Here is a 24,102-nt window from a genome sequence, read left to right on the forward strand (position 1 = left end):
GGTTTTAGGAATGGTATGATAACAACTGCATCTGCTTGCTTCCAGTGTATATCTTATTTATAACAGTAGAACTTTTCTGCAAACTACATTTTTGCATTTTTCTGCCTTTGGCCCGATCATTGCTGTAAAGGGTCTTTAGAGAAGTTTATCTGCGTGATTAAAATACATAAAATAAAAAAAAATGAAAGGGGCATACAAAAAATAATATCTACTAGTAAATAATGGAAAAAAATGTATATGTGCATGTCTGTATATTGGTAGAATACCGATTAAACCAGGAGTGCATAAATGACCATCCACAATATACTTTCATATGAATTTTATTTCAGAAGCTTTTCTTTCATTATTTCACAGGTTATAGTCTGGGGTAATTATGGCAGAATGGACCGAAAATGTTTCATGGGAGTTGCCAGAATTTTATTGGAGGAGCTGGATTTGTCTCATATGGTGATTGGATGGTATAAGCTGTTCCCTACATCATCAATGGTAGATCCTGCTACCACTCCACTTATACGTCAGTCTTCACAGCTGTCTTTGGAGAGCACAGTTGGACCTTGCTGTGATAGATCTTAGTGAGCAAAAGTAATAAGACTATTTTTTAAGTCTGTCAAGGTTTTCTGTGCTAGGTCTGTAACCTGAAGCACTCTGCATGCCAGGTCAGTTTCTCTGGAGCCTGCTGCTAAGGGTAACTTGATGACCTTTCACACAAGAAAACAGAAGGATCGTTTGCCCAGCCTAACCAAGTCAGGTAATGCCTGGTGGCACAGGTCCTAGCTGTGTTGAAGTCACATGATTTAACATCCAATTCCACTCACCATTTTTAAATATATAAGTTATTTCACATAATATTTGATGTCATCAGTGTATTTTATTCTCAGATATATGTTTCTAAATTAAAGCTGCAGGATCTTTTTCTAAATAGTTTGACCACTATTATAACATTATTGTAATACTTACTTGGGTTAAGTTGAGAAGTGGTCCTGTCACTTAAAAATATTTAATGAAATAAATGAAAATTAAAGATAATTATGTACTGAGTGGATGGTGAATTATATTTTACACAGGTCAAAAAGGATACTGCAACTTTTTAACTTGAGGAATGTTTAACTTAACTGAATATTTACTGTATTTTCAACTGTGCCAAATTACCAGCAAGTGTCTTTTATATTTGGCTAATGCTGTTGTTGACAGAGTAGAAGCAACATCAGTGTGAAAATAGAAATGTAATTTAATTAGAATAGAAATTTAAAATGAGTCAGCGCTGTCTAATTAACTAAAACATATTGATTGTTGTCAGTTATCTGAGCAGAACATTATATTAATATCAAAGATCAAACATTTGTAGCTAACATTGATATGTAGGTTCATAGTTTATTGTTTTTGTTTTGTGTGTCTCTGAACTTTGTTTACTCTGATATTTTCACATCAGTAGCTGCTATCTTTGTTACCCTTCAGATAAGGAACATTGTGTTTATTAAATGTTTTGAATTATACAATGACTTGACATGGGAATTTTGTGAAAATAACCCGAGGAAACAGTAAGAGTGTATACAGCTTTGAATGTTTTCTATGGTATCCAGTATGCCCATTTTATACAAACAGCAACAGTAGCTGGAAAAAGTAACAATAATGAAGTATGCAATGCCTGTCCTGCGTGACCCACTTAGCAGCTAGAACAATCAATGGAGAGGAAATTTGAGCAAAATAATGCATCAGTTTTATTAGTGCACATTTGTTAAAAGTAGTAGATTTGCCATGTTAATGATGACTGGTAAAGGGCTAATTTCTGAAGGATATGATATACTGTTTGTGCTTCAATCTTTAAAAAAAATAATTATTTAAGTAGTATATCTGTGTATGCTCAGTTAAAAGAAGTAGTGTTTAGTATTGTTCTAAGAGGAAAGAATTTATTTAGTGCCAAAGTTAAAAGTGATTGAAATTGTCATTAATGACAACATTTCATTTATCCATGTCATAAATCCCTAGTGAAATTTCACTATTAGCACTTAAGCTAAAATTTCCTTACACTTTGGTCACTATTTGTAAAAAATGACATGTAGTTAAGATTGGTACTTTATATCTTTGAATTCTTTTTCAACCCCTAAAACCTAGTAGTAATACCAGAATGTTCTTTAGATGTTCTCTTGTTCAAACAGTTTGGTATTTCTTGCAGTTTTGCAGCATAAGCTTGACTATTGTTTTCAATAATGACCTTGATGCCTGACATACCAGTAGTATAGTTTGTTAAATTTACTTGTAACACGACTTGAATCCAAGTTGTAATAGAACATATCTAATCCCTGCACACCTCTTTATTATATTTAACAGAGTAGGTAGTTGCCATTACCTTGTCATTTTAGAGAAATAATAAATAACCCACATTTTGAATTATGAGGAGTGTGTAATACAAGACATTCAATAAGTATATATTAAAACTGTTAATGCTAAAAAATTGTGTTAATAAGGATAATTTCCTAAAGCTATATTATATTTGCAGGTGTATCAGTCATCCATGGAGTACTTGATATATGACTCTGCAGATCTCTGAGTTCCTAATATAAATGAAAAGTGCTCATTGTTTTAGATATGAACAACATGCAATATTATAAAAATTTGTAATATCTGGACATTTGGGTGTTTGCGCATTATGCCAAATTGTTAATATTTCAGATGATGCTTTCTACTAACCCCTGGTTTGCAGAGATGAATTGTTGTTAGGTTGGATACTTCATTTAATGTTTGTTTCTTTCTGTTTTTGTAAAATAAAAAAAAACAGAGAGAACAGATAATGCCTGCCTTGTTGGTGAAAAAGATTATTGAAGTAGTTTCACTCTAGAAATATAGCCCAGCACTTAAAGTGGTAGAATGTCAGAAGGGTGACATTCTGTGTCATTTGTACTGTAACAGAAGAAATAACAGAGGGCTTGCCAATGTAAAATATAGAAGCAACATACGTATTTAGGTAATATGAACATGTGGAATCAATGGCTAAGGGATAAAATTACTGTTACACATTTTTGGATATGTAAAACATCTGTTTAAAGTAACTAAACTACTTTTTCTAATTTTCATAGGAATATAACTGTTCCATTGGTAACAGAAATATAGTATACCACAGCCAGCAACATTTAGCAATGACATTATAAATAAATCACATACATTTGCAGATCTCTTTGTAGATAATAGCTGTCCGACTAATTTATACATATAATGTATGTATATATTCTGAATGCCTGAGAATCTGGTATGAACTGACACATGCCATAGTATGTTCTCTGAAGAATAATGCTTTTTGCATTTGATGTTTACCTACACAAGTAGAAATTATTCACATCATCTTCACATTAAGGGAAATTGACTATGCTATGCTGTGCAGAAGATGGTATTCTTAGGTTACACTAAGTAGACCCATTCAGTTTCCACTTATTTCTGTTTTTGATTAGTTTTCAAAAAATTGATTATTCCATTTTCATACTAAAGATTTACACTTAGCTTTGGAAAGAAGACCTTTTGGCTTTTTGAAAAATAGTGTAATATAGTTTAAAAGAGCATATCATAGAACTGTATCACAATTTGAAGAGAGTAGTATGTGGAAAAATGTAAAGTTTGATTGAAAGTACTTATATTCAACTACTTGTTAGTCCACAGAAAATTCAGTAAAGAAGACAAAATATAATATTTCTTGTCTTTATATAGCTATAGGCCGGATGTTTATTGAGAAATACACACACACATATATCGACACACACACACACACACACACATATATATATATATATATATATATATATATATATATATATATATATATATATATTTTTTTTTTTTTTTTTTTAAACAAATGAGTTATAAATTTTAATAGAAAATGAGTTCATGAAGATGGAAATGTATTGATTAATATTATAATTTTCAGAGTTTCTATAGACATACACCTATTCTGAAGTTGCCATTGCCTGTTTGTTTATCCCCATTTTGTGCAGTTTGTGATTTTTTTTTTTCTATGGAATGTTCAATATGCCAGAAGCATTACTTATCCTTAATGTTTTTCATTCAGACAGAAAGTTAACAGTTTCTTCTGAAATATTTTGTGCTGTCTACTTGCCTGTATTATAATTTATGTAGAACGTGAAAACTAGGAATAAGCAATAATACATGCCATTAGTTAAAATGGCTTTGGTTTGAGGATCAAGATGGGCATTGTTTATATGTCCTCTCATTGAATATTGTTTTAAACTTCGCTTGTGGTGATGTGTAAAAAAACTGAAATTTGTTAACTACACGTGCTCATCTGGTCCATGAACACTATTTGAAAAGAATTTAGCAGATAATATAAAATTAGTAGAAGTGTAGTAGTGGTTAAGTGTATGTGATTATGGCACCTTTAAAACCAAAGTGTAAATGCTAATCACATGCATAATATTCTGGGATACTGTATAACACAGCATTAGTTTGGACTGAACTGTGTGTAATAAACAAATGAGGTTCTGTCCTAAAGCATGAGTTACACAAAGTTCAAAATCATTACTGATGGTTTTATGACTATTGTTTTCATGATATAAAATGGGTCTGCTTAGGATTCTACCCTTTTTAGGGATGTTTTAAGAGATGTGTATAACACATTTCAGTAACAGACAATTTATTAATTTTTAAATAATTGCATTTCCGTGCAATAGGAAAACAATAGTCTCATCTAAATCTATGTTTGGAAAGGCCAGAGCAAATATGTGTTCCATTTTTAACTTAGTATTGTTTAAAGGAACATGATTTTCTGATTGCAGTGACTTGTAGGCACAGTGAATCTATTTTGGATTTTACATCACAGCACATATAGATTATGAACTATGCATAAAATATTTACTTATTTATTATTACTATTATTATGTGATCATGAAAATGTATATTTTAAATTTCCAAAACTGTCTTTATAAAAACAAATATTATGACCAAAACACACAGAGCATGCATAGGCAGCTGAAGAAAATTTGTGATTCTGAATAAGCCATTAAAATTCCTTACTTGAGGTGCTGTGAAGAGAGGGACAACTCTCAAGAAGCTGTAATACTAATCAACTTCTGTAACAAAACATTTATATGTCCCACTCCTAAGCCATTATTTTATTTTGCAAAATAGGAAATTTGCCAAGCTTGCATGATTTAGAAGTAGATTCAGTTATGTGTATAGGTACCTATTAAAATGATCTTCATATTGAGAACATTACATATGTATTTGTTCTGGCCTTTAGTGATATGGTCGGTGCAGTGTTTCAGTTATACACACATACCCCATAATATTATCAGCAAACAGTTTAAAAACATTGTAACAAATTAGCATTCACTTTACTGCTTTGCTTCAGAAAAGATAATGAATTCCAGATGTGATCCCAAAAGTGATAAATGCAAATAACAGCATAAAATATATTTCTGCAGACATCATAATTTTTTTGTGTGTGTTTAGTATGCTGCAGGTTTCCCAAATTAAAGAATGATGCCTGTCCTAGCAACTTATATCTTGATAATCGATTGATGCAAGTGAAATTTTGATCTTTAAACTCAACAAATTTGTTCTTTCTAAACAATGCTATAATTTTTAATTCATATAGGAACTATGTTATCATTTTGTTATCTATATGTGATTACTTAACATAGTATTGAAAAAAGTAGTAACATAGGCTGATATGCTAATAATTAGGGTTGAATTCCAAAATGCATTGCATGTGCAAGAAAGCAATAAATAGAAACATGTCACACTGCTGTACTGCCATTAAAAATAAAGTTGGTACTCCCTGTTCTGGTTGCCAGAAACTGACTTACACTGTACATATCACTGAAGACTGTATGTAATATGTTCTCAACATGCACTGTTCAGCATATGGTACTGAATTAATGCTGTAGGCTGTATTTGAAAGAACTTGTTGACTGTCTTTGTAAGAAGTAGATTTTATTCTTTAATTATGTGGTGTTTAAATAAAGCATAGTTTGTTGTTGATGTTGACACTATAAGTCTGTTAATAAAAAGGGAACTTTTTTAAAAAAAAATTACACCTCTCAATGGTATTCCTTGATTACCTTAATTACAAATGCTTTTTTATAATTATACATAGATGACACTACATTCTTCTTTTTTTAACAGGCATATAAATTCTTTACAGTTAGTTGTGTCATAAGGCACTGTCAGCACTTAGGGGTTAGTAACCCATGCTAAAAAAACATTTTGCCAGTGTTGGAAGGTTGGTTGTAAAATGAAGAGTAGTGAAATTCCATAACAACTGGCATTGTTTAGATTCAAGTTGAACTGATTACCTATCATAAGGGTATTCCATATTATCAATGTGAAAGTTTTATTTTATTCATTTCTTAATCAGATAAATCTGTCATGCATATATTCTTCATTTTATGAGTGACCCAGGAGGACTAGCTAGGTAATCAACTTGCACAAAGTTACACAACATGCAAGTGGGGTTGGGCGGAATCAAGACAGGACTATAAGATAATGATCAATATCAGCTTATGACTAAAAGCTATTGTCACATCTCCTTCCAGGCAAAGGCTGCAAAAGTGCTGCAACCAAGTCAAAGATCCTTGCTGATCTTTTAGGTGTAGATAACTTTGTAACATCTTAAAATTTGAGCCAGACTGTGAATTCCTCCCAAATAAATGTAAACATGATTAAAAACTATTCACAGGGCTAGTTGACAGCAACATCTTGGCTTTGCTGCAGTCACTCTGGAAAGCAAGCACAAAATACATTTTTTTTCAAATCTTTGTATGGAATCTACAGAAAAGTACATGTCACATACAAAGTTGTCTAAATATATATTATAAATATATTATAGGTTTGGTTGTAAGTATGAAAAACTGGCAAAGGTTGTTTACTATATACAGTGACATGAGTGTGAAACTTTTAAGAACAGAGATGTTAGCATTTCAGGATTTAACTTTTAGAGTATTTTTCTTAACATAACTCAGAAATATAATTAGAACTTTTAAGGCATTTTTTCATGTACTGTGTTAAAAGGAATGCAGCATATTCTTTTCATCTACTGGGAAAACATCAGAATTATCTGTCACTTAACTGACCGACCACAACATATAAAGCATTTTTATGAGTTTCTGTTAAATAGGAATTATAGGATTCTATTTTAGCAGGGTGCTGCTCTTGCAAACGCAGTACGGAAATTTGCCTATCTTGAGGTCAATCAAAATCTGACTGAAAGTAACTATTTTATTGAAACAAATGATTTCCTTTAGCAAAAACCACAGTCTAACTTCTCCAAGTGTTTTGGGTTTCTAATACCATGACAAGAATGGACCCCGTTCCTAAGTCAAAGTATTATTAAAGTTCATGAAATTAGTATTGTTTCAATGTTTAATGTTAGCCAAAAGTGTTCTTTGCTGCACCCGCAATGTGCCCAAAACTGACTCCTTCTGCAATTTATATGGAGTTACACACATATCAGTAGCATATGTAAATATGACTGTATTTTTTTCTTTATGAGAACCATTGCTCCTACTACTGTTGGAACTTTCTGGGTATCCTTCTTTCACATTACTCTCATTTTTGCCTGCAAATCCTGGTATTTTATGACTTTGTGTCTCTCTGTGTGTAAGACACTGTAATCAATGGGTGTAGCAATTTCAGTGATCAATGCTACTTTTGTCTTCTTTTCATTACCTACTATATCTGATTTTCTCTATTTTGATATAAACTTCATCACTGTTTGTAATGCTTTGTGGCTTATGTTTCCAATACTTCTCCACTACTTCAGTATTGTAATGTGGGCACAATCCCCGGTGCATCAGTCTTGCCACATTATTATACCTTTCAGTATACAGGCCCTCTGCCATTAGTGTATCACACCCAGCTACAACATGTGTGACTGTTTCCAGTTCTGTTTTACAGAACCTACATTTGTCCATTTCTCCCACATGTTCAGTTGACTTTGTAAACCATCATGTACATAGTCCTCTGTCCCGGGCCACCAATATTATCCTTTCATGAACTCTTCTTAATCATTCCTGTGTAAGATCTTGATTGGCATGAGTTGTTTTAGGAGTTTTATGTACTTACAACTATATTTATGCCTTTTCCACATTTCTTGTCTTCTCATCTGATCCTTCTAATAATATTCTTTCTTGTTTTTTTGGCACATTCAGTTGATGCCTGATTTTTGTATACTTCTGGTTTGATTTAAATTCCCACTTGACACCAATATGCTTCTGCTAAACTTGGCAGGGAAGTCATCCTAAAATTGTTTTCCTCTTGTTTTAAAAATTTCACTGTGAGGTCAGTAGTTATATATGTAGTCCTACAATTGCAGATCTATACATGCAATCGATTTCAAGGAGGCCCTTACCTCCTTCAGAACAAGGAATATATACTCTTGCTGTACACTTATTTATATATATCATTTGATAAGCATTAAATATTTTTCTTCTTTTCCTGTCCAACTGATCCAATACCTTTTGTGGCCAGTCAGTCACCCCAAAAATAAGTCAAAACAGGAAGAGCAAATTGGTTTATAGCCTGGACTTTGTTCCTAGGTGCTAGGGCTGTTTCAGTATTAATTTTAGTCTTCTGAAGTATTCCTTACTGAGTTTTATTTGCATTTGCTCATGTTTTATTGTTGATTCTTCATCGTTTCAATCAATTCCCAAATATTTATATACCCCCTCTTGATCAAGTTATTTTATTTCACATTCCTGTCCAAAAGTGATATTTTCTTGATGTTGCAGCTTTCCTACTTTAAATTTTCCCTTTGCACATTTATCAAGACCAAATGACATTCTTATATCATCTGAGAAATCTTTTGACCACTTGCAGTTGTGCTTTCAGCTCCTCATTTGATGAAATATATATACAATTTTAAATCATTCACAAAAAGAAGATGAGAAGTCTTTATACTTGCTATTTTCTGGGACCCAAATTGTAACCATGACCCAATCTGTTAAGTAGACAGCTTAATCCATTAAGGGAAAGACAGTGGTGACAAAGAACTGGCCTGGAATACCCCCATTGAATTTTTATCCCTGAGATAATAATTTGTCCTTTATCGTAGCTTAGTTGCAAAATGGTTTGCCACTGTTTCATGGTCATTGTAATTAATTCATCAATGTAGGGGTGTATCTTATGCATTTGTAAGCACTCTATCCATAAATATAGGATGTTGTCATATGCTTTTTTGTAATCTGGTTACAATTTGGTTAGTGAACCTACCCATTCCTTCCTGTTTTTTATTTTGGAGCAGGTAGATCTGGGAACTCGTGGGGGACCCTTGAATGAGTATTTGGAATTTGTAGAACTCAAATGGCAAATTAGGCTTGATGCTTATCATGCTCCTAGGTTAAATGATAGAATTTCTTTATCTTCACTGTTGAAATTAAAATCTATGTTTTTTTATTTAGTTATATATATTGTTTAGGGATGTTTAAAACTTTTTATATATGTTATTATTTTATATTTGGCTTGCATTAAGTATTTGCAGCCTTGTTAATGAGGGAAATTATGTCAGTTTATTTGTGATTGGGTAAGCAATGTATTTAAACAAGTGCTAATTTCAGTATTTTGTATTCTGAGGAAGTCATCTACCAGACGAAAGCGCTTAATACTGCTGTGTTTGCTTGCACTGTTTTATCTTGGATGAATATTGTCTGTATTTTTCTGGATTTGGAGTTTTCTGCTTATAAAAGATTTACCACCTACCAAGCGTCGCTCTTGTCTTGCAACAGCTGCCTTTTATTTTTCACTTTTTTGTAATCTATCTATATCATGTTTAGATTCTTCCCCTTTTCACAATTCTCCATTATGACTTTATTTAACAACAAATTGTCCTTTATTCCATATGACTTTCTTTTGTTACCCTCCTGTTCTATTGCCATGATTGAGTTTTTTTCTAAATGACTATAAACTCTGTCAGTATCATGTAACATTGTTGTTGATTTAAAAAGGTTCTGCAGAAACATAATGTTGAAAATGCTGTTTCCAAAGACTGAACAATGTTTTAATTTTAGGAAACAAAGCATTTTTGTACCTAGTTTTAATATGCATGTAGAAACTTTTTTGAAAGCATGTGAGCATGACTTAGTGGAGTTATATAATTCTTGTGACAATTTTAATAGGAAGAGGTTTTACAATCTGTCAGCCGAGGAACATGTAGCCTCAATGAGTTGGAGAGCAATCAAGATATTAGAATATGCCGAGCCGACAAAGGTGGAGCAATATTCATAATCACCAGTTCAGATTATGACAGAGCTTTGAAATCTTTATTGGTAGATACTAATACATATTGTAGAAAAGCAATAGCAGAAGTAAAAAATATCATATTTGGAGTACACAATGAACTTATGGATTGTTTAGCATGTAGATATATTACTAAAGCGCTATATGAGTATTTTTACATTGAGACACCTGTTATCCCCTTCTTTAAAGGATATCCTAAGATGCACAAATCAGCCATTGACCCACCATATAGACCCATAGTATCAGGTAATGGTTGGTTGACAGAACCTATATCCATCTACTTAGAAAAAACATTACATCCACTGCTATTTAATAAACAGACCATATTACTAGATACAGAACAATTTTTGACATCATTGTACAGAGATCTAGAGGTCTATCCACTTGAGCAAACTGTGATTTTGGTCACCCTAGATGTTTGCTCTTTATTCAAATGCATACCTAATGATATTGGGATAGAGTATATGAGAGAATTTTTGAGTCGACATAGTAGTTTCAGTAGGAACGATATCAATACACACTGTATGTTGATGGAGTTAGTATTGCTAAATAATGTATTTGTGTATTATGAGGTTGTTTATCATCAACAGGCTGGGGTAACCATGGGCACTCCATGTGCCAACACTTATGCCAGCATAGTGGTGGCACACTGCGAGGAAACCTTGGCACACACAAATGAACAGTATGCCAGACCCACATCGAGTTATTATCGTTTTGTGGATGATATTTTTTCATATGGAGAAGTTTAGAATCTGACCTTATAGATTATATAGAATATCGGGTCTATATTATGAGAGCAAAAATACTATTAAGCGAATACTAAAACCCCGACCTCTATTGTGCGAACCGCAGATATCCCAAATGCACTAAACCGTGAAATTTTAAATGTCGAACTGTCATACTCGGCCAACCCCACCACCCTCTACATACTACCTTCCCAAACAAAATAAAGCACATACATACACTAACCAAACCCTAATTATAACCCTAAAGTAAAGCACAAGCACCCTACTTCTAACCATACACTAAACCCCACTTACACAACTCTCTATGCACTATCCTTAACCCCTCTCTAACCCTAAGGTCTGTAACTACCGCACACTTCCCCTACATAGATATATCCAAACAAAATAAATAATCCACATACATACATTTAACAAAACCCTACTTCTAACCCTACACTAAACCCCACATACACAACTATCTATGCACTATCCTTAACCCCTCCCTAACATCTGTAACTACCGCACACTTCCCCTACGAAAATATACACAAACAAAATAAATAATCCACATACATACATTTAACAAAACCCTACGCTAAATCTAACATACAAAACCTATCTATGCACTTACCTTAACACGCACCCTAACTCTAAAGTCCGTAACTATCCAACACTTACCTTATACAGCTATTCCACAGACGGGCCAACAATGGTAATTCGACATTTCTGAAATCGCAATTTTGTACATTCGCTATAAGTCCATTTTGCGCAATACGTGTCAATGTTTATGTATTCATGTAAACGGACTTTCGCTCAGCTAATATAGACCCTAGAATATCTACAGGGGACTACATCTTTTTTGAAATTTACTCTACATAAATCAACTACTGAAATTGATTTTTTAGATGTTAAACTTATGTTGGTTGATGGGTGGTTAATGACCATACCTTTTAAGAAAAAGTGTAAGAGAAATAATTTATTTGAGAGAAGCAGCATGCACCCATAACACATTTTTAAAAACATATTGAGAGGACAAACTCTATGGATATCCAGGTTAACTAATGATGACACTATCTACTCTGAACAGGAGCAAGAAGTACAGGCTTTATTTTTACAAAGAGGGTATAGTATAGATCTATGTCAAGAAACTGTTGAGAAAGTTAGGGAACAAAGACAGGGAATTGGTCAACCATATTTTTCACATAGATCCATTCAAAGGGAGAAGAATAAGAGAAGTTTTGATCATAATAAATGTAGGGTATGTATCCCCTACACTTCAGACAATAAAGCAATTATGGACAAATACATAGGAATTGGCATATTTTGACTATCAACGAGAAGTTGAAGGACGTGGTGGGTGATAAACCAGCAGTTTACATATAGGAATATGAGATCACTCAAAAGACGTATATATGTGACAAGACAGGAGCATCAGTAAACAGTGTTGGGCAGAGTAGAATAGGTACATATAGTTGTAGAAGGTACAATTATTGTAGCTAAATACATGATGCTCAAGTGTTCATTCATCCTGAGACACTAAGAGAATTTAAGTTTTCATGTTCTGCCAATTGTAACACATGCAATGTTTTTTATTTGGCCCATTGCACACAATGTCCTAAGTTTTATGTAGGAAAAACTAACCTACAGTTAAAAGATAATATTATAGAACATTTGTACTAAACACAAATAGAAGATACAATGAGTGCATTGGCCAAACACACTATACATGCAGGAAGTAAACATATATATGTTTCAGTTTATTGTGATGCAAGATATACATCCAGATATTAGGAAGACATTAAAAATATCACTGAAAAAGCTGAGCAAAAATGGATAATACGGCTACAAGCCAATAAAAGTTTTGGGTTAAATGATTCCATTAGTTTGAAACCTTTTTTAAAAGATAGGAAATTAATACACTAACCATGTGTTAATAATATGCTGATCAATTGTATTTTATATACTTTCTTATATATTTTTATGTTCTTAACATAGATTATATAACTATAATAACACAAGTAAGTTATGTATGTATTAAGAATTTATAGCTTGATTTTAACAGTTATTTAGAATGTGCTTGGTTCTATTTCAATGTACGTAGCTTTTTAGTCAGCTTTTAAGAGAAGAGTGTGGGTATTAATAAGTACGAGTTGTTGCTAAGACAATTGATTTAATGATTGTTAGAACCAATGGAAGGACTTTATTTTAAATAGTTTAGTAATGTGGGTGACATTATGACAGTCTAAGGAAGCATGGTGGATCCATATGAAAGCGCTTACTGACTTTGTATTTTTTTTTTGTTTCTTTTGTTAAAATTAAAGTTTTATTTAGCCTGAGCTGTGCTGCTGTACTCGTGGGATTTATTTACTTGGATATTTGCAGACTGACACGAAGAGGCTTCATTCCTGGCAGTGATATCTCTTTTTCAAATTCCAGTATATAGTTTATATATTGTCAGAAGGCAAGTTACTGGTCTATTGTTTTTTGGCTAGCTTGCAGTTTCACTCTTAAGGAGGAGTATCATTATTCCTGTTGTCAGGTTGGTGTCTGTTTGGGATGCGCATGTAAGTAGTTCTTATTCAGGGATAAATTTTCACGTAAAGATGTGAATGCTTTTAGCCAGAAGTTAGGTACTGCATCTGGGCCTAGAGTTTACCACTTAGGAGCTTTTCTTAATTTTGTTTCAGTTTCTTCATCCCATTTCATATCCTGTACATTTGAACTTCTTAACTGTTTATTTCACTTCTTCTATGCATTCAGCATCTTTGTTATGTTCCACAAGGTTTTCTTAGATATTTCTCAAAAATGTGTTCTTTTTTTCTTTTTTGTTGGTGTTGCTATTCTTTTCCTTTGTTTTCCATTTCTCTGTAAAACTTTTTGGGCCATCAATAAATTGCTTGTTTTATATTTTTCCTTTATATTTATCCGCATATCGTCTACGTTTTTCTGCCTAAGCTGATATATTTAGTTTATTATTTGCAATAGTGTAAGTAGATCATGGTCTTTTCTGATACTGCATGCTGCTTTTATCTTGTCTATCTTTTTAAGTATTTTTGTTGATCTGTTCCCTCTTCTATTCTCTTCTAACAGTGACACTTTTTGTCTTAATTGCTTTATAGTACTTCCACAGTGGCATTTGATTTCTTCCATTTCTTTTCCTTATTGTCCACTGTATTTTTGGTAAGACTTTATCCATTAGTAATTTAGCTGCACAGTAGTATATCCTATTTACTTCTACTATATCACATGGATTTTTGTTAATAGTCTCAATTACTGTGTTCATTTGTTTTATCATACTTCTAATGTTTTTGGTTTTATTTACTTTCTGTAATGTATTTCTTTCATTGATCTTATTTTGACTATCCATCTCTATTAAATCAAGCAACTCTTCCCTTAGATCATTTTATTCAAATATGAGGGCATATTTTTTGTTCTCCATTTCTGCAGTCATTCTACAGAAAGTTCCAAACATCTCCCTGTAACATATTCTCTTCAGCTGCATCCTACATCATCCATTGCTCTTTCACATGGGAACTCACTAACCTATCATGCTACAATATTGTCTGTGTCAGTTGCCACTGATTCCTGCTCCTTCCTTACTGTACAACTCCAGCGGAACTTTTGTACTGGTTTATTACCAAAGGCTCCAGAGTATCTGTATGCGGCAAGTGATCATATGCTTCCCCATTTCACTTGTTTCTCTGAATTTGGGGAATCATTGTTCCATCATGCTGTGACATTCTCAGAGATGAAATTTCTATACTAAATCCTTCACTTTGCAAATAATCCATAACTTCAGTTTCTATTTCTTTATCTTTTCCATTACTAATCCTCTTTTCTACTTATCCCTTTGTTTTATTATTTTTTTGTATTGTGAAAGTTTCCATATCCACATGCCTTTGCCTGTATTTCTCTTCAAATATTTTGGTGCTGATTTTTTTGTATTGATTAGTTTTGGTTTCTCCTTTGCATAACTATTGCACCATATTAAATCTTTTTTTTTTTCATGTCCATATTTCTTCTTCAAATGTCTCCGGCTCCATGTGTTTCTCCTTACTTTGGGGACTCATTGATCCATCATGCTGTACCATAACCTGTGTTAGGGTTTCTACACTAAATTTGTCACTTTGCAAATATTCCATAATTTTAGCTTCTATTTGTTTAACTTCTGCTTTACTAATATTCTGTTCTATGTTGCCCCTTTGTAATCTTATTTTTTTTTGTATTGTGAAATTTTCCATGTCTGGGTGCCTTTGCCAGTATTTCTTTTCAAATATCTTTGGAACTGCCTGTTTTTGTATTGATTTGTTTGGCTTTGTCCTTTGCATAAATATTGTAATCTATCCGTATCATACTAGATATTCCTTTCTTTCCAATGTCCATGTTTCTTTTTTATACCTTTCAAAAATTTCTGTATTTTGCTCTATATAATTTTGCACTTCCCCTGTCACTTCTTTTTTTGACTGGCCCAAAAAATAATATTTTTCAAGGATCTTTTGTATTAATGAACACAAATTTGCATTTGAAGTTTTTGACAGTATTGCTTGTGCAAGAGTTTTTCCTTTCAAGATTTCTCTCTCAATCTTTTTCAGTATCTTCTATCTGGTAATTCTGATTTTTTTTTTTTTTGTATAATACTAGCAATACACAATTTCTGTCATGTCCTCAGTAGTCCACTGTATCATCTTTATGGCTCTTTTTTGACCTGTCAGTTTTTGTGCTTTTTGTGGACTATTACTTCCTTTTACAACAGGGAGGCCATTCAGTCTTGGCACCAGAGCACATACCAGGATTGGACACTTTTTTATCCTAGGACTTGTGCACCCAGGTGTCTTTTTTTTTTTTTTTTACCTACTTCTGTCCATGAAATATGCTATATAAAATACAGTCTACATATAAGTGTTGTCTTGGTGAGATTTTGTAAAAACAGTGTCCACCTTGAGAAGGTACTCACCAACACTTGAGGATGAAATCAGTTTCAACAATACTACTCTCCTTTGCTTGCTGATTTTATCATCTCTCCTTTTGGACCCCTATCATCTCGCCATTTGGAACCCTTTAGTCCAAACCTTGTATGGTATCAACTGAAATATAGCCACCACCAACACCTCCCACCCCCATACACACAAGTTGTGGAGATTGGGAAGGCTTGCTTTTGTGCAAATTAAAGTCCTATATATTTTACTTATTTGAAATTCATCCAAACTTTCATTACATATACCATTGAGTTTAATTAGTGAGTTATCATATTCCATACTCAAAAAACATAAATTTATACATTTTATTGTGATTTGCATTAAACTAGCAGGAAGAATTCTTACAAATTATATTTTCCTTAGAAAGTACACAGATTTCTTCTATATTTTACATTCCTCTTTTACATCTCTCATGTCTCACAGTATAACGGTTGCCAGCACAGTTCAGATACCATTAGCTTACTGCAACTGTCAAGAAGACATGTTTCCCTTTGTACTAACAGGTTCATGATTCTGAACAAACTTGTACATCTGTCATAAGGTGATTAATAGGCTTTAGTGGTGTGCACTGAGCAAAAGCTTAGTGTACTGTACAGTTCATGGTCTACAGTGTTTTTTACTAGCAAAGCACCATCTTAGGGTGATGGCATAGCAAGTCAAGCTCTGCAGCAGAGTAGCCTGCTTGAATCACACATCAGTAGCTGTTTTAGTTCTCTAATGGGTGATGGACAAGAAAAGATGAAAAGCACTGCAGCCTGTGCCAGCTACAATTCAGGGTGTCATGCAGCAAGGGACTTCAAAGCCCATGATACATATAGCGACTGAGGAGGAAGGGACAGACAGTGATTATGCTTCATGTATTAAATACACACATTCTTGGGCACACATGCACTATTAGACACACACACAGGCACGCGTGCACACACACACACACACACACACACACACACACACACACACACACACACACACACACACACTAAGATGCTTGGTGCAGTGGAACATTTGAACTATGTTTGGCTTTTTAACCATTCCTACATACCCATTCCCATTTACCTCTCAGGTTGTTTTGATATCTGAATGACCTCTCTGTACTGCTATGATATTCTTCTTGTTTCACTGTTGCAGTCATTACATTTGGGTAATCTGCTGGCAGGTTGCCCTCAGTCGGTCTGATTAACAAAGTCTTGGGTCCTGCATCGGTTGCTGTCCCTTCTTCCATGACGTCAAGTCGTCAGGGGTATAAAACATGCAACCGACACCATTACATCAGTCTTTCTTGCCGTGCGGTGCCCGAAGCAGAAGCAGTTCGCAAGTGCCGGTCGGCTGACTCCTGAAATTTTCATTTTCGAGTTTCAGAACCAAAATCTTCAACTTAAAGCTAAGTACCCTGTTGGGGAAACATTTTCTTGCTCCTTACCAATGTCAGTAAAAGTTAATAATTGCATTACTTGCAGAAAGCAAATACCTCATAAAGATTTTCATTCGTACTGTATTCCTTGCCTAGGCCCCTGACCACGACGTACCTTGCTGTCAGATTTGTGCTTTATTTAATCAGCGCACTATCTGTCATCGGTACATTTTTTGCCTCCAAATATTTCGGTCCTCGGTTTAATTATCCAGAAATGTCGTCGGTTAGCCAACCGACTACCGGGATTCCGAAAAAATGCAAAGATAAAGACAGAGACAGGCCGCCAAGGTCCAAAACTGCCGACGACGCTTCTCCTAAGCCAGTCGCCAGACCGGTACTCAGTGAGGTACTTTTGCAGCCCCTGATATCCGCTACTTCTGATTCGCAGGCCTCTACTGAGACCCATTCGGAGTCCGGTATGCCGCGAGATACTTCACCTATGGAACCCGCGGATGTCTCTACCTTGGATGGGTCTGGAGTCTCTGTGCAGGCACCGGCTTCTGAGGGTGCATTCAGGCCTACAGACTTGCATATTAAACCGACACCGCCTTCATTACTAAGGCCTAAATATCAATCCATGTCTAAAAACCTGATGCCCAGGCCACATGTTCAGGCCCTTATGCCTAAAAAAACAAATGATTAAAATGGCTGAGGATCTAATTACTCTAATCAGGGGTAGTCAACCCCCCACTCTAAGAGGCTTAGGGCTGAGTTTGATTATGAATCTTCTAATCAGGATTCTGTTTCTTCTGACTCTTCTAATGACCTGAATTTGTCCATACCTACTTATGAGGATTCTGATGCAGAGGATTCCATTCCCTCTGCTCCCCCTCCTGAGGATTTTTCTTTTGGGGAAACTTTACATACTTTAAGGGAGCATTTCCACTGGGAAAGCCAGGAATTTTCTGATTCAAAAAAGAGGCTTAGGGATTTCCTTCTTCTACCTCAGCATAGGCCTTTGGCTATGCCTCCTATACTAGACATTGTTGATGATGTGTTTTCGGAATCCAGTTTGGCCCCTGATTCCCTGCCTCCGGCTCCTAGTAAATCTGACAGATACTATAGGGTTCCTGAGTCCCACAAGTTCCTTTTCAAAAATCCTGTTGCAAATCCAGAAACCACTTCTCAGGGGCCCAAGGGCATTAAGGCTTCTACTGCTAAAAATCCTGCCCCTTCTGATAGAGACCCCAGAGCGCTGGATAGATGGGTTAAAAAGGTTTACACTTCTGCAACCTTGGCAATCAGAGCTTTAAACTGCATATTTCATATGTTAAAATATCAACAGCATATTAATGGACAGCTTAAACAGAAAATTATGTTGATTCCTGACTGTGTGGAAAATAAAGATTTACAAGATTTAATGCATTCTGCTAAACAAGTTGGTAAACATACTTTGCAATGTGGTTTTGATTCTTTAGAGGCCTCTTGCAGCGCTGCTGTTACTGGGTCTGTGCTTAGAAGGCATGCTTGGCTTAAGGAGCAATCTTTGCCTGATTATGTTAAAGCTAAATTGTTAGATGCTCCTTTAAATCAGGACCGCCTGTTTGGCAATAAGGCTGAAGAAGTTCTTAAAAAGATGGAAGATAAAGCTAAATCTATGCAAACTGTTAATTATTTTTACAAGTGCAACCTCCAAGATTTAATAGGCACTGGCCTACTAAGAATTGGTCCTTTCCAGCCCCTTCCAGATCTTCTCAAGCCAAACCCAGACACAGCAAACCCCCCAGATTTCAGTCCCAGGGGACTCTCAGAACTAAGCAGTGAGGGGCCTCCACTTCCAAATCTGGAAATAACAAGACACCCCCCTATGGTAAACAGTCTCAATGACTTCCTTTTAAAATTTCCAGGCACTTCTCTTTTAACTGCCCCTTTGGGAGGAAAGAGTGCTCTTCATGCAAAGAACTGGGAACTCATAACCCAGGACAAATGGGTTTTAAATATAGTGTCTCAGGGATACAGATTTCATTTCCACACATTGCCAACACCAAATGGGTGGCCAGACCTGCCCCCAAATCAGTGGGCATAGGCTCAAAAACAAGTACTTTCCCTCTTAAACATGGGGGCTATTCAACTGGTACCAGAAGAGGAAAAGGGACAAGGTTTCTATTCCAGGCTTTTTCTGGTACCCAGAAAAGACAAATCATGGTGTTCAATCCTGGACCTGTCTACTCTAAACATCTTTCTGGAGATTCTAAAATTCAAGATGCTGACTCTTCACCAGTTACTTCCTATGCTAAGCAAAGATGTCTGGTTGGCAACTCTAGATTTAAAAGAAGCATACCTGCACATCCCAATCAGGGAATCTTGCAGAAGATACCTATGCTTCAAAGCAGGCTACTTGCATTATCAGTTCTCTGCACTGCCCTTTGGCTTGTCTGTTGTGCCCAGGATATTCACAAAGTGCCTGGCTCCAGTTATTGCATTTTGCAGGCAAAGAAATATTCAAATATATCCATACCTTGGACGATTGTCTAATTCAGGCAGAAAACCAGGGCATACTTCTAAACTGTCTGGCGTTTGTAAAAAAGGGTTCTAACTTGTCTGGGGTAGACAATAAACGAAAATAAATCACAGCTGGTACCCTGTCAACAGATTACATTCCTGGGTGCCAGCTTGAATACAGCTGCCCAGATGGCTTTCCTCATGCCAGAGAAGCAAATTCATTTGTTAACTTACTTCAAACAAGTGGCCACAAAAACCCTGCTATCTGTAAGACAAATACTGCAAGCCTTGGGGTTCATGGCCTCCTGCATTCTTCTAATTCCATATGCAAGGCTGCATATGAAGAAACTACAGTGGTATCTAAAAAGTCTATGGAGTCAACATTGTCACAGCCTGGAAACAATGATTCCTATCATACCTTGCCTACGCCTGGATTTCCTATGGTGGGTAGAGGCCTGCCACCAAAACAAGGGACTACCATTTACACTACCCCCTGCCACCCAAACCCTAAGTGCAGATGCATCAGACTATGCATGGGGGGCTCACCTGGCAGGGAAGTGCATTCAGGGCAAATGGAACCCAAATCAAATGCACCTACATATCAATCAAAAATAAATGTTAGCTGTACAGAATGCTCTGACAGCCTTCAAGGACTACATTCTTCCAGGACAACTAATGGTAAAGACGGACAACATCACTGTTATGTGGTACATAAACAAGTAGGGAGGTACACATTCCTACCCCCTCTGCAGACTAGCCATGGCATTGTGGAACACAGCCTTGGGCTACGAACTGCACCTACAAGCTCAATTCTTGCCAGGAAAATTGAATACACTGGCAGACGAACGAAGCAGAAACCTCATGGAGCCACACAAGTGGAAACTGGAACCATGGATTTTCAACATGTTGACTAGCGAATGGGTGAGCCCAGACATAGATCTATTTGCCTCCCCCCAGAACTACCAGTTGGACAAGTTTTGCACAAGGACTCCCCACAAACAAGCCTGGAAAGTGGATGCTCTGTCCTTCAGCTGGAAAAACCTATCAGTCTATGCCTTTCCCTCTCTGCCTCTGTTCTCCAAAGTTCTACTAAAAGTCAAATAGGACAAACCAAGGATGATTCTGATTGCTCCAGACTCGCCGTGCCAACACTGGTACGCCCTCCTGCACAGTGTGCCACAAATATCTCCTTGGTACCTGCCTCAGACCCCTTCCCTGCTATCTCAGCAGGAGGACCAAATTCTGTACCCTCAGCTTCCAAAATTGCACCTTGCAGCCTGGCCAATCACTTAAATTCACCCTTATCACCCCTCAGCAAACCTGTGATGGATGTCATCTTGGAGACGAGGAGACCTAGTACTAGAAAATCTTATGCTGACAGATGGAAAAGATTCTGTGCCTGGAACCAATCTTTAGGGATGAGCACAGCAGCGCCCAATTTACCTCAGATTTTGCAATAATTAACTGAGATGCTTCACAAGGGCCTGTCTTTTTCCTCCATTAAAATCCATGTCTCAGCTATTTCAGCTCATTATAACACAGAACCACCCCTCTTCTCTCATCCTCTGCTCAAGCAGTATCTCAGAGGGGCAAAAAACTTGAGACCACCCAGGAGAGCTCCTACCCCTACCTGGGACCTTAACTTTGTTTTGGAGAAACTCACTCTACCTCCTTTTGGGACAGCTGCTACTGCAGACTTAAAATTTATTTCTTGGAAAACAGTCTTCCTTTTAGCAATCACTTCAGCTAGAAGGATATCTGAATTACAGGCCCTTATGGCAGTGGAGCCTTTCATCATCTTTCATGCAGACAGGGTATCTCTCAGGACCAATCCATCCTTCATGCCCAAGGTAGTTTCCAGTGTGGCTCTTAATCAGTCCATTCATTTTCCAACCTTCTTTCCCAATCCACAGAACAAAGGGGAATGGATTCTGCATTCCTTGGAATTGCACAGACAACTTAGATTCTACTTGGACAGGACTAAATCTCGAAGAAAATCTGAACAATTTCTGGTAGCATTTGCCGCAGGGGCAGAGGGGAAGGCTATTTCAAAACAAACCATTTCTAAATGGATAAGCCATTGCATTCATTTCTGCTATAAGCACCATGGAAAACCTATCCCCCAGGTGATCAGATCTCACTCCACCAGGGCTGCATCTACTTCTGCAGCCTTTCTCAGAGGTGTTCCTACCAGGGATATCCTAGACACTGCTACCTGGAGTTCTGTACATACTTTCACCAAGCATTATCATTTACCAATTTTCTCTAAATCCAGAGCTGGCTTTGCCACTGCTGTCTTGCAGGGCCTTATAGCTGCCCCTAATGCTATATAAACTCCTCCTTCCAACCATAGCTTTGGAAATCTACCCAAATGTAATGACTGCAACAGTGAAACATGAAGAACATAGTACAGTTGTGTACACTTACCATAAATGTAGATGTTCGAGTGTATTCACCGTTGCAGTCCCGGTTACCCTCCCTCCAGCCCCCTAGATTTTTTTGGCTATACCTCTACTTTCTTTACTATGCTTAAAAGCCTTTTTGGTGTATTTGCTTTTGGTTGGAGGTATACTTTTGTGTTTTTGTGTTTATTTGCTCCCCATTAGGGGGGCACCTGACATTTGGGGCAAGAAAAACTGATGTAATGGCGTCGGCTGCATGTTTTATACCCCTGACGACCTGACGTCATGGAAGAAGGGAAAGCAACCAATGCAGGACCCAAGACTTTGTTAATCAGGCCGACTGAGGGCAACCTGCCAGCAGATTACCCAAATGTAATGACTGCAATAGTGAATACACTCGAACATCTACATTTATGGTAAGTGTACACAAGTGTACTTTATAGCTCCCTGCAAAAGGAACTGCAGACAATGCTTGCTTGTTGGTGCAACAGTGAAACAGCTATATATTTTCAGCAGCAGATGCAGTTTATGGAGGTTATTTGGCTTTTTGCTGAGGTTTGTGTGCGTATGTGCACATATACACAAATATGCATAGATATTTCTTTAGATGTTTATCTTGTTTTTCTGTATAAACACACACACACACACACACACACACAAAACTGCAAACATACAGTTGGGAGTGGATCTGTGTATGTTCTACACCTGGTCAGTGCATGGGGTGCTATCAGTGTAATATTAATGGATATTCATCATTATGAACAATGCTGTAGTAGCATAAGCTATATGGGTTATATCCTGCAAAGGATATAACAGCTGGCCATCTTCCAGAGCTTCAGTGCATCATCTACATGCCCAAACCATTAGTCAGCTTGAACTGAACTGACTGAAAATCAGGTTTTTGGGCCAAACCCTTCAGCACATTCATGCCAGCAGAGAATGGGAGGTTAAAGTCCATGCAGGAAAATGCTAGGAAAAGATAATAGTGCATGTCCACATCCTGGCAAAAACTAGACAAAAGCAGCCTACCACAGACCATTCACTGCAGCCTCCCCCCTCCTATCACTATATCCTTTTAACCACTTAGTTCCACCCAAGGCCTTTATATCGCTTCTTACCTTTATCCTTTATTACCACTTTCTACTACCACTAGGTGGCAGCACCCTATCACTACATACCTAGAAAGAAACTAGTTCTTTAGTGGCTTCTGCACCCAACGCTGGCTATACTTTCCATTTCTTTTAACAAATATACATACTCCCTACCTTTTTTTTTTTTTTTTTTAATCCACTCTCTCCTTACTATATCTCAAACTCTCTCTTTCTCACCTTGTTAACCTCATTTTTGTCTTCCCATATAGCATACAATACCTACCCACCTACCTTCTTTATTGACTCCTGTTGCTGATACTTTTTTCTCTGATCCTCTATCTTGGATTGTTCCAACCCTGTGGGCTCACTCCGCTCCCCTACCCTACCCCCAAATCCCACACACCCCCAGTGCATCTACACTTATACTCACCTAACCACTCCTACTTTCTCCCTACCTATTACACCCTCCCCTTTCCTTACCACTCCTACTTCCTCTTTATCTATAATACCTCTCCCCTTTCATCACCATCTTCTACACCCCTATAATCCACCTCCTCACACCTCCCTTCATATTTAACAACACAATATATATTTCTAATCCCTTCTCCCAACACTACATATTCTATTTTAGCTAAGCCTCAACATGCTTACAAAACTTCTGTCATTCTCAATCCAACTATTACTACTTCTGAGCCTTACTTATATCCACTACCTTTCCCAGCCCAGCACCACAAATCACACTATTACTTCACACAACCAGCTCACTCCCTTCAACTCACTTACACTCATTTGTCTCAATCTCCTCTGGACTATATCCCAT

At 36.3% G+C, this 24,102-nt stretch overlaps 1 protein-coding gene across 1 annotated transcript in view; it reads left to right on the top strand.

The window, feature by feature from the left end:
- Window positions 1-3,758, top strand: part of RIMS4 (regulating synaptic membrane exocytosis 4) — a 763,308-nt gene extending 759,550 nt beyond the window's left edge. The window contains exon 6 of the mRNA XM_044090003.1: window positions 355-3,758. Within this exon, the coding sequence (XP_043945938.1) occupies window positions 355-573 (219 nt within the window). The 3' untranslated portion in view covers window positions 574-3,758. The remainder of the gene's footprint in view (window positions 1-354) is intronic.
- The last annotated feature ends 20,344 nt before the right edge of the window (window positions 3,759-24,102 follow it).

This window comes from Protopterus annectens, chromosome 12.part0, assembly GCF_019279795.1.
Source record: "Protopterus annectens isolate FY-2018-M chromosome 12.part0, PAN1.0, whole genome shotgun sequence".
NCBI lineage: Eukaryota > Metazoa > Chordata > Ceratodontiformes > Protopteridae > Protopterus > Protopterus annectens.